The 12,503-nt window shown below is 37.5% G+C and overlaps 1 protein-coding gene across 7 annotated transcripts in view; it reads left to right on the top strand.

Annotated features, from left to right (window-relative positions):
• ORC3 (origin recognition complex subunit 3) overlaps positions 1–12,503 on the top strand; it is a 69,338-nt gene that overhangs the window by 5,763 nt on the left and 51,072 nt on the right. For all 7 annotated transcript variants that reach the window (XR_003512627.1, XM_027551426.1, XM_027551425.1 and 4 more), the window contains exons 3-6: positions 3,016–3,113; positions 5,021–5,165; positions 9,777–9,881; positions 10,998–11,149. Coding sequence is in view for 6 of the 7 variants with exons in the window: in XM_027551426.1 (XP_027407227.1) it covers positions 3,016–3,113; positions 5,021–5,165; positions 9,777–9,881; positions 10,998–11,149 (500 nt within the window). In the remaining variant the exon portion in view is untranslated. The remainder of the gene's footprint in view (positions 1–3,015; positions 3,114–5,020; positions 5,166–9,776; positions 9,882–10,997; positions 11,150–12,503) is intronic.

Below are 12,503 nucleotides of genomic sequence, written 5' to 3'. Positions count from 1 at the left end.
CAGGAAGGAATCTGTCAACAGGGAGAGCTTACTTTCTTTAGCTTATCTTAATACTTACTTTTTTTAACTTTTTACCTACCATATCTACAAATGACAGCAGTTAAAGTGTCCTGCTGCTGTTTTTTCCCCTCCAAATTTTAATAGTTAAAATTATATATTTTGATGTAGCATAAAAGGTAATACCACTTTAATGTTTTATATGCTTTTACTCTTCAAATTCGGAGAAGGCAATGGCAACCCACTCCATTACTCTTGCCTGGAAAATCCCATGGACGGAGGAGCCTGGTAGGTTGCAATCCATGGGGTTGCTAGGAGTCGGACACGGCTGAGCGACTTCACTTTCACTTTTTACTTTCATGCATTGTAGAAGGAAATGGCAACCCACTCCAGTGTTCTTGCCTGGAGAATCCCAGGGACGGGGGAGCCTGGTGGGCTGTTGTCTCTGGGGTCGCACAGAGTCGGACACGACTGAAGCGACTTAGCAGCAGCAACTCTTCAAATTAAAATGACTTTTTCACAATTAAAAAATAGATACATTTAAAAAATAAATAAAATAGCTTTTTCTATTTAAGGACCTGTGTTATTCTGTTTTATCTCTTAATAATGTATCTTCCGGAGAAGGCAATGGCACCCCACTCCAGTCCTCTTGCCTGGAAAATCCCATGCACGGAGGAGCCTGGTAGGCTACAGTCCATGGGGTCGCTGAGGGTCAGACAAGACTGAGCGACTTCACTTTCACTTCTCACTTTCATGCACTGGAGAAGGAAATGGCAGCCCACTCCAGTGTTCTTGCCTGGAGAATCCCAGCGACGTCGGAGCCTGGTGGGCTGCCGTCCATGGGTGCCAGTGCCAGCTGACAAAGTCGATCAGGTCCCGAGAACGTGCACGGCGGGGCTGAGAAAAGAAACTAAAGCAAGAGACTGCAACAAAGATGGGGTCGAGAGGTTCAGACACATCTCCACGAATGGACGCAGTCTGACACCAACTTTATTCAGCATCTTATATTTATACAGAAAAGCATGAGAAAGACCAGACAGTTGACATTTTTTCTTGGTTGACCTATACATCTTACAGACAGTCACAAGAAATCTTGAGAGCATGGGAATGGCACCCTGTTATTATTTCTTACACCAGATAACATTTCTCTGTGCGTGAGAAGTTTGCACAGAACTCCAGGTGTCTGCAGTAAATAAGCGCCTAATCTCTGGGGTGGCGGGACAGAGAGCTGTGTAAGCGCCTAATCTCTGGGGTGGCGGGACAGAGAGCTGTGTTTGCAAGCAAACCCTCAAGGACTGAGGCAGCTCCCAGAGCTGTGTCCTTTGGACAAAGGACCCCGTTCTCACGGGCAGCTCCCCGAATATGGGGTCGCACAGAGTCGGATACGACTGAAGTGACTTAGCAGCAATGTATCTTCTTGCTTTTATTTGGTTTGCATTTTTATTCTATAACCTTGTCTATCCTTTACCGTATGATGACTTCAGTATATTCTAAGGCTTTTGATAAATTTTAAAAATCAGTACTTATCAAAAACTGAGTAACAATTAGAAGGAAGAGTTCCTAAACTTGAAAGAAAATTTCTATTCCAAACTATCAATTAACTTTAAAACTTGTTCAGAGGATACTAGCAGCATCTCAGTGAAATCAGAAAAAAATATGTACTTTCCCAATTATTTTTTAATACCATGACACTTCTAGCTGTTGCAATATATATAAGTAAACAGGAAATATGAAGAGAAGTGGAAAACTATAAGGCATATAAAATATTTGACTACTTTACATATTCGAATATTAAAAAAGAGACCTGTAGTATTTGGAGATGTGAATTTTTTTTAGCATATTAAAAATGTCACTTCCCTAGTCGTCTACAGATTATAGTTCATCCAGTCAAACACCAGTATAATTGGTTTTGAGAAGTGACAAAATTAATTTGAAAGAATGTCTTAAATTTTTTTGAAAGAGAATAGTGTTTGATGGTAGTAGGAAGAAGCTGAATCTATTTGATATTAGAATGTACTACACAGCTACAATAATTAAAAGAGTCAGAATTGGTACGGGAGTAGAGTTGGATTTGGTAGAACAAAAGAAGTTCAAAAACAGTTTCAAGTGTATTTGTAAGTATTCAGACCATAAGGGCATCTTACATTGGTGGGAGCAAGGATGGATTATTCAATAAATGAGTATTTTTTAAACTGAAAGTTTGCAACCCAAGTGTGAGTCATGAAATTAATTCAGTGGGTCCTGACAGTTTTAAAAACAGGTTGGAAAATGTTTGCTATCACATGAAAATGAAAAGTACTTCTTTAGGATTTTTGTTTTTCATAGATGTACATGTATAGGATGTAAATGTGTTCCTTAGTATGGATCATGGTTTAAAGAGTTTGAAAACTTGCAATAAATAGTGTGTTGATAAATGGCTAACCACGTAGAGGAAAACATTCAAGAAGGATGTAAAATGCAGACTAAATAAAAGACTACTATACTATTTCAGTTGAACAAAGAATAAGAATAGTAGCAGTTAAGTGAATGAGAATTAAATGAATGAAAATAGAAAAAGAAAAAAAAGAAAATAGAAAAGAAAAAGAATAGTAGCAGAAGAATTAATGAGAATCATTTAGTAAAGGAGAATAAATGAATGAGAATCACTTATTAAAGGAGAGTTCAAATATGTGAAGTATACAGAACCTTGTAAGAGCAAATAGAGAAAATACATTAATACTAGATGTATGTACCTCAAACCAAAACCATTAAATAAACTATTAGAAATTTTTAAAAAATGATAGAAATACAATCAAAATTAAAAAGATTTTTGAACTTACAAATACCATTAGTATAGTAAAAATATAGATATAAATAAAATTAAATATAAAGGATACTGAATGTTACATATAAAATATATATATTTCTGATGTTTATTAAAAAATTCAATCCTGTCACTTCTTGTGTGATTTTGCACAGAGCTTTCCTAAGTGTTACCATGTAAAAAAGAAACTGACTGATTTCTTTCTGTGTTTTTAGAGGACTATTTTAATAAAGGGAAAAATGCATCCGAGGACAGTAAGCTTCGCTTTGAAACTTACCAGTTAATATGGCAGCAGATGAAATCTGAAACTGAGGTGAATCCCTTTTATTTTTTTAAATAAATAACGTTTCTTTAATATCATACCTCTCATGTTTGTTGGCTTCCCATTTTACTTTCTACCAATTTATAAGAATATTGATGACATATAGTTAATCTTGGTTAAGCATAATATGTGTATCCTAAAACAACCACAACACCCTTGTTTCAAGTATTAAGCCTAGCTTCAGGTATTGGGACATATGTTTACAGTGGTGGCTCCTAGTGCATAGGCCCTTTTCATATCGTCACTACTTCTAAATAGTGGCACTCTTTTTATTTTTTTAATTAATTTAATTAGAAGGTAATTACTTTCCAATATTGTGGTGGTTTTTGCCATACAGCGACATGAATCAGCCATGGGTATACATGTGTCCCCCATCCCAACCCCCTGTCCCACCTCCCTCCCCATCCTATTCCTCTGGGTTGTCCCAAAGCGCTGGCTTTGAGTGCGTTGCTTCATGCATTGAACTAGCACTGGTCATCTGTTTTACATATGGTAATACACATGTTTCAGTGTAAATAGTGGCACTCTTTAAATTATCCATTCAGTTACACATTTAAGAAATCAAGCTAATTCTAAACTACTTCATTCTCTCATCCCCCTTTTCAGTTGCCATGTTCTTAATATTTCAGCTCTGAAAAGTTTCTCCACCATAGCAGATTTGTAGATGTGAGACCAGCATCTTGAGGGGACTTGTTTTGTTCGACCACACAGGATTGTATTTCTTGTTCTTTTGTGTCTTTAGGGGGCAGAGTTATGTACTTCCAGTTTATTACTGCTTCCCACCACCCTCTATTGCTTTCCACCTGATGGCTTTGCTCCTTGCTGTATTCTGTGGGACCCTTGAAGCAGTTTGGATTTATGGTTTCTAGTTTAAAAATGCTAAATCACTTCAGTCGTGTCCAACTCTGTGTGACCCCAGAGACGACAGCCCACCAGGCTCCCCCGTCCCTGGGATTCTCCAAGCAAGAACACTGGAGTGGGTTGCCATTTCCTTCTCCAATTAAAAAATCTAAATGGTCCTAATAAATTGTCATCATATCCTCTTAACTGATGTCCCTGCCTCTGATGTCAAACCCTTCAGGTCTGTCGCTTATCCCTATGCCACCATTGGCCAAATCCTGTGGGGCAGATCCAGCCCTATGCCAGGCTACAGGGGTTTTCCAGCCCCACTACCAGAATAGCTCCTATGATCCCGTCTAATCTGGCCTTCACAGATTAACCCTTTTTAACCCCGATTTAATCATACCTCTGCTCCAAATCCCTTTAATGGTTCTCCCCACAGGACAAAAGCCTAATGCTTCAATTTCAGATATATATTTCCTTGGTCTAGTCCCTTGAGTGTTTTGTCCAGTCTCATTCCTGGCCACTTCTCATGTTCTTTATGTTTAGCTATGTCTGATTCCACAGATGATTGGTGCTTTCTTCCTTGTTTGCCTTCTCCATTGTCCATTCCCATTCCTTCTTCATTTTTTTTCATCCACCATCACCTCCTGCATCACCTGCTCCATGCTTTGGCTCAATTATATTACCTGCTCAGCTTAAGTTGGATGGTCCTTCTTTTTGCATAGATTGCTACAACAATATTGGAACAGTGTATTTTAATTTAATTGTAAGTGTTCTATCTCAGTTCTTCTCTTTTCTTAGGGAAGAGATTTTTTCATTTGTAAGGTGATTAGAAAAGCCTTGTTGAATAAATAAATGAGATTTTTTAAAGGAAAGAATCCCAAACACTGGATATTCACTGGATATTTAAGGAAAAAAAATTTAAATTTCATCTAATAATCATTTTACATGTGATCTTTGGAATTGAAATTATGATAGTTTTCTTTCTCAGATTTGGAAAGATGTATCAGATTGCTGCTAAAAATAATTTGTGAAGTTTTGTGTTTTCTTTGTAGCGACTACAGGAGGAATTAAATAAAAACCTATTTGACAGTCTCGTTGAATTTCTGCAAACATCTCATTCTGGGCTCTGGAAGAATTCTAAAGACTGGAGCTGTGAAATAAAACTCAGAGAAATTCCAACTGCTGCTCTTGTTCTAGGTACAAATGTGTGTGTTTGTTTTTTCGTAAATAGTGGTTTTGTTGTTGAGAATAGTATGGAATCACCTGTTCTGATAAATTTGTTTTGTCTTTTTCATTTGCATAATTACATTGATCAAAATTTGCAGACTTTGAAAACCAATTAAGTGTTCTTACATTAATCATACATCTGTAAATTAAATTGACCAAGGGTTAGTTAGTACCCTCCTCACCTTTTTGTTAGAAAAATGAAGGGGCAATAAATTTGTATTACTATTACTCTTTCTTCATTAGTTATTTTAATATGAGATTTGAATTCAGTGATAAACTATCAGTATATTGATAGATGTGACTTTTACTTTTTAAGTCGTATCTTTAGTGAAATTACTCTGACCTTAATTTTATTTCCCTGTGCTTATTTTTAAAAATTTTGTATTGTAATATTGTGTTAATATTAACTGTTTGGAGGGGGAGGTTGGATGAAATATATATGTTACTTTCAGACTGCAGATTGTAAATTTTTTAGGTGCTTAAGTATCCATCACTAATATCTCATTTTAATTAAACATCTGGAATGCAGGATATTGGAAAAAATTCTTTGGAATATTAGCAAATTTTCTTCATTCCTTTTGAAAGGAAAGTTGGATTTATTTGGATTCCAACTTAAATTCCAATACATTTAAGAGTATTCCAAACATATTTTTCATTGTATTTCCAATTTATTATTTATTCAAGGTATTTATATTAGTGAGCTCTCAGATAAGAAATTAATTCTGTTATTTAATACTGCCTCTAACACTGTTCATTACCTAAATATTCTTCCTGATATTCAGGGCAATACCTCTCAAACTTTAATGTGCCTATAAATAATCTCCAGGGATCTTAGTAAACACAGATTTTCATTAATAAGTATAGGGTGGGGCCAGACTTATTTGCTGGTTATTTAAGCTTGCTCGTTTCTAACAAGCGTCCAGCTGATGCCCATATTGCCAATCCCAGGACCACTCAGTGACAAAACTCCAGCGAATGGTTGTTGTAATGCTGTGGACCAGTTTTTCAGTGCAGTTTTAGTTTTAAACCCCTTCCATTTACTGATGAGAAACAGAGACCTAGTGATGGCTGGCCTGTACTGTCGGGGTTTTAGTTTCTCTCCTGCCAGGTTATACAGCCTGATAGATGGCTATTGTTGTTCAGTCACTCACCTGTGTCCAACTCTTAGTGACCCCATGGACTGCAGCCTGCCAGGCTTCCCTTTCCTTCACCATCTCCTGGAGCTTGCTTAAACTCATGTCCATTGAGTAGGTGATGCCATCCAGCCATCTCATCCTCTGTCCTCCCCTTCTCCTCCTGCCCTCAATCTTTCCCAGCATCAGGGTCTTTTCTAATAAGTCAGCTCTTTGCGTCAGGTAGCCAAAGTATTGGAGCTTCAGCATCAGTCCTTCCAGTGAATATTCAGGACTGATTGCCTTTAGGATTGACTGGTTTGATCCCCTTGTAGTCCAAGGGATTCTCATGAGACTTTTCCAACACTACAGTTCAAAAGCATCAATTCTTTGGCACTCAGCCTTCTTTATGTTCCAACTCTCACATCTGTACATGACTACTGGAAAAACTATAGCTGTGACTATATGAACCTTTGTCGGCAAACTAATGTCTCTGCTTTTTAGTGTTCTGTCTAGGTTTGTATAGCTTTTCTTCCAAGGAGCAAGTATCTTTTAATTTCATGGTTGCAGTCACCACCTGCAGTGATTTTGGAAGAAGAAAAATCTCTCACTGTTTCCACCGTTTCCCCATGAAGTGATGGGACCGGATGCCATGATCTTAGTTTTCTGAATATTGAGTTTTAAACCAGCCTTTTCACTCTACTCTTTAACTTTCGCAAAGAGGCTCTTTAGTACCTCTTTGCTTTCTGCCATAAGGGTAGTGTCATCTGCATATCTGAGGTTATTGATGTTTCTCCCAGCAATCTTGATTCCAGCTTGTACTTCATCCAGCCCAGCATTTCGAATGATATACTCTGCATATAAATTAAATAAGCAGGATGACAGTATACTGCCTTGATGTACTCCTTTCCCAATTTGGAACCTGTCCGTTGTTCCACATCTGATTCTAATTGTTGCTTCACCTGCATACAGGTTTCTCTGGAGGCAGGTCAGGTGGTCTGGTATTCCCATTTCTTGAAGAATTTGCCACAGTTTGTTGTGATCCACACAGTCAAAGGCTTTAGCATAGTCAATAAAAAAGAAATAGATGTTTTTCTGGAAATCTCTTGCTTTTTCTGTGATCCAGCAGATGGTTGCAATTTGATCTTTGGTTCTTCTGCCTTTTCCAAATCCAGCTTGAACATCTGGAAGTTCTCGATTTGTAAACTGTTGAAGCCTAGCTTGGAAAATTTTGAGCATTACTTTGCTAGCGTGGGAAATGTGTGCCATTGTGCAGTGGTTTGAACATACTTTGGCATTGCCTTTCTTGAGGTTAGAATGAAAACTGACCTTTTCTAGTCCTGTGGCCACTGCTGAGTTTTCCAAATTTGCTGGCATATTGAGTGCAGCACTTAAACAGCATCATCTTTTAGGATTTGAAATAGCTTAGCTGGAATTCCATCACCTCCACTAGCTTTGTAGTGATGCTTCCTAAGGGCCACTTAACTTTGTACTCCAGGATATCCAAGTCTAGGTGAGTGATCACACCATCATGGTTATCTGGGTCATTAAGATCTCTTTTGTATAGTTCTGTGTATTCTTGCCACCTCTTCTTAATATCTTCTGTTTCTGTTAGGTCCATACCATTCCTGTCCTTTATTGTGCTCATCTTTGCATGAAAAATTTTCTTCAGTTCAGTCGCTCAGTCATGTCCGACTCTTTGTGACCCCATGAATTGTAGCACGCCAGGCCTCCCTGTCCATCACCAACTCGTGGAGTTCATCCAAACTCATGTCCATCGAGTCAGTGATGCCATCCAGCCATCTCATCCTCTGTTGTCCCCTTCTCCTCCTGCCCCCAATCCCTCCCAGCATCAGGGTCTTTTCCAATGAGTCAGATCTTCGCATGAGGTAGCCAAAGTATTGGAGTTTCAGCTTTAGCATCAGTCCTTCCAAAGAACACCCAAGACTGATCTCCTTTAGAATGGACTGGTTGGATTTCCTTGCAGTCCAAGGGACTCTCAAGAGTCTTCTCCAACACCACAGTTCAAAAGCATCAATTCTTCAGCACTCAGCTTTCTTCACAGTCCAACTCACATCCATATGTGACAACTGGAAAAACCATAGCCTTGACTAGACAGACCTTTGTTGGCAAAGTAATGTCTCCGCTTTTGAATATGCTGTCTAGGTTGGTCATAACTTTCCTTCCAAGGAGTAAGCGTCTTTTAATTTCATGGCTGCAATCACCATCTGCAGTGATTTTGGAGCCCCAAAAAATAAAGTCTGACACTATTTCCACTGTTTCCCCATCTATTTCCCATGAAGTGATGGGACCAGATGCCATGATCTTAGTTTTCTGAAGTGTCTCTAATTTTTTTGAAGAGATCTCTAGTCTTTCCCATTCTATTCTTTTCCTCTGTTTCTTTACATTGATCATTTAGGAAGGCTTTCTTATCCCTCCTTGCTGTTCTTTGGAACTCTGTATTCAGATGGGTTTATCTTCCTTTTGTCCTTTGCCTTTTGCATCTCTTGTTTTCTCAGCTATTTGGAAGCCCTCCTTAGATAGCCACTTTGCCTTTTACGTTTTTTTCTTGGATATGGTTTTGATCACCACCTCCTGTACAGTGTTAGGAATCTCCATCCATAGTTCTTCAGGCACTCTCAGATCTAATCCCTTGGATCTATTTGCCTGATACATGGTTGTTTGATAAAGTCAGGGGTCTGAGGAGAACATTTTTCCAGTTAAAGACAGTGTTGGTTATCATGTTTCCAGTAGCAGTTTTCAAGCAGTTAAAGTTTTATAGTAGCAAGTCTCAAGCTGTTACCCAATGTCTGCTATCGGAAACTGCCTAAGCATCAAGGCACCGTCTAGAAATCACAGATTGTGACGTTAGGGAGCTTATCAGTAGATAGAATTTTTTTAGTGGGGAAGTGGCCAGTCAGCTCTGATAACTGCATGCAGAGCACCAAAACTGATTTGTGGAAATGAGACCCAGGGATACAATAAATTCTTAAAGAGCCTAAAGTTTTAATTTAGTTTTAGACTGTTCCCTCAAAAATCAACTTAGCATGACTTACCTTTTGTATTTTGCTATGATCATTTAATAGTATTAATGTTTGGATTCTCCTCAGTTGTTAAGTTAGGGTCACACTAAGGGCCTTATTTTTGAATGATTATTTTAAAAGCTCTTTATGAGTTTGAAATTCCTCCTAAGATGTTTTCACGGGTCATTACACATCCCCAGTAGTTTTTTTTTCTTAAAGAAAAGTTGTGTTAAATACCTTCCCTGACAGGTATAGTGCCTGCCTCTTTGTATGTGTTTGTAATGGAGATCTTTTCATTTATGCAGTATATTTTCTTATTTTCTATTATTAATCATGTTTTGAAAATGTTTTACTTAGTAATTCACTTGGCATGTAAAGTTGCTTTTCTTATCGTTAAATTATTAATGATAAAAATGATGCTATAATAATGGTTTATTATCCCATAGGTGTGAATGTAACAGATCATGATTTAACACTCAGAAGTCTAACAGAAGTCCTTCAGAATAATGTCACTCCTTATGTAGTCTCATTGCAAGCTAAAGATTGTCCAGGTAAAGTATAAATGCTCTAACAGCCTTGATAAGATGTTACAAATCTCCATCCTTTTCTTTTCTCGCTTTAATTATCCTCTTTATTTGTGGGAACAGTGTGGCACTACACTTTTGGCAGGATGAGGTTTTTAAGTGCCTCTCAGAGTAATCTTGACTTTTGCAAGACTCTTGACCACTTTTATTCAATTTATTCTTGCCCCACCCCTACCATATCAGCTTCACTACCAGTGATAGTTCAGGCACTTCCCAAGATGTGTTCCTGAAGCCAGTAAAATTTTAAAAAATTGGGCAGTTTGGAATAGGAAGTTGAGAATTGAGGACTGAGGAACTTTTTATTTAGCCTAACCGAGAAGAGACTACATAAATAGGTTCATATTTACAGCCTCAAATCATTGTATCATTCCACTTTGAAAGACCACCATGGTCAAAAAAAATAGTCCATTGCCAGAGCTAATCTCGATGGAGCCATTAAATCATGAAGAATGTAGACACTAACAGAGTCAGATGTGCTTAGATTTGGACTGACAAAAGGGCTTTAAGTGGTTATATTCATGTTCATATACTATTTGAAATTAAATAAAAGTCCTTGGGACATCTTTAAAATGACTATAGGGATTTCACTGGCAGTCCATTGTTTAAGACTACACACTTCCAATGGAGGGGGCACGAGATTGATCCCTGGTCAGAGAACTAAGGTCCCACATGCCGCATAGCATGGCCACCAAAAAATAAAAAAGATGATTATAAGGAAGAGTTTAATCAGTAAAATAACTTATGTAAATAATACTGATCTGTTTTTAGGGGCCTTAAAAACCTTTTGCTGTCCAGTGTAATTTAAATGTATATTATTCTTAATATAATTTGTAGTTTTCATGTTTACACATTTGCTTAGGTAACACTTTTATTACAATAAATAAATACAAACTTTGTCCTAGTATTAGTCTGAATTAATAAAATTTAAATATTAAGGAGAGAATACTAATGAACCTTAATAGTTAATATGTTAAATGTTATGTTAATATTAAGTGTAGGAAAACACATTCTACTGAGATAGTGATCAAAAAGTCTTAGATTTGTTTTAAGGGAATATTCTTTCTTATGTTTTATGTTCTATAGATATGAAACATTTTTTGCAAAAGCTGGTCTCACAGTTGATGGACTGTAAAGTAGATGTGCAATCCAAAGAAAAAGAAAGTGTTCAGGTCATCCAGAAAAATGTACATTATTCAATGGATTCTCTTTCCGCTTGGTATATGAGTGTCACACAGGTAAATGTAAACTGACAATTTTTTTTTTTTTTTGCCAAGAAATTGGCGTATGATTGAAGAGGCTTGGAATTACAGTGAACTTAGTACTGTTTTCATCTAATAAGGATATGTTTATGCAGCACTAGGTAGCTAATTTAGTAGTAGCTACTTATTTTTCCTAAGGTTACTAGAATCTAAAAGTTTTCTTTTATTGGTATGCAACCTAGTTCCTGGGAAGTGTTTAGTTTTTTACAGGGTCATTTTATTTGTGGGAGAATGTTATCTAATGTCAAGACAGCATCAGGAATTTGTTCTGCTGCAGATTCTATCTCTATGACAATGGCTATGACTTTAATATATTATCTCTTGGGTTCCTCGTTTACTTTGGTGCAGTAGAACCATGCTTTCAGTACCCATTGTTTGATGAGGAATAGTCATATATGTATATATTCAGTTGAGTTCATTCACTCAGTCGTGTCCAATTCTTTGTGACTCCATGGACTGCAGCACGCCAGGCTTCCCTGTCCATCACTAACTCCTGGAGCTTGCTTAAACTCATGTCAATCAAGTTGGTGATGTCATCCAACCATCTCATCCTCCGTGTCCCCTTCTCCTCCTGCCCTCAATCTTTCCCAGTATCAGGGCCTTTTGCAATGAGTTAGTTCTTTGCATCAGGTGGCCAAAGTATTGGCATTTGAGCTTCAGCATCAGTCCTTCCAGTGAATATTCAGGACTGATTTCCTTTAAGATGGACTGGTTGGATCTCCTTGCAGTCCAAGGGACTCTCTAGAGTCTTCTCCAACACCACAGTTCAAAAGCATCAATTCTTTGGTGCTCAGCTTTCTTCACAGTCCAACTCTCACATCCATACATGACCACTGGAAAAACCATAGCTTTAACTAGATGGACCTTTATTGGCAAAGTAGTGTCTCTGTTTTTTAATATGCTGTCTAGGTTGGTCATAACCTTTCTTCCAAGGAGCAAGTGTCTTTTAATTTCATGGCTGCAGTCACCATCTGCAGTGATTTTGGAGCCCATAAAAATAAAGTCTCTCACTCTTTTCATTGTTCCCCATCTATTTGCCATGAAGTTATGGGACCTGATGCCATGATCTTCGTTTTTTGAATGTTGAGTTTTAAGTCAGCTCTTTCACTCTCCTTTTTCACTTTTCATCAGTAGGTACACACACAGATATATATATATATACACATACATAATGTATACATGTATAAATCTCATGTGTTCCATGTTTGGAGTTCTCAACGAATAAATGCTCTGTAAGTGAAGTATGTTTAACAGGCAGATAATATAAATAGAAGTTTCATTCTACCATGACATCTCTGGTGAAACTGAATAACCTAGATGATTCATGAGT

The sequence above is a fragment of the Bos indicus x Bos taurus genome, chromosome 9 (assembly GCF_003369695.1).
Source record: "Bos indicus x Bos taurus breed Angus x Brahman F1 hybrid chromosome 9, Bos_hybrid_MaternalHap_v2.0, whole genome shotgun sequence".
Taxonomy (NCBI): Eukaryota; Metazoa; Chordata; class Mammalia; order Artiodactyla; family Bovidae; genus Bos; species Bos indicus x Bos taurus.
The sequence above is the reverse complement of the archived record's forward strand: the minus strand, read 5'-3'. Positions and strand labels throughout refer to the sequence as shown.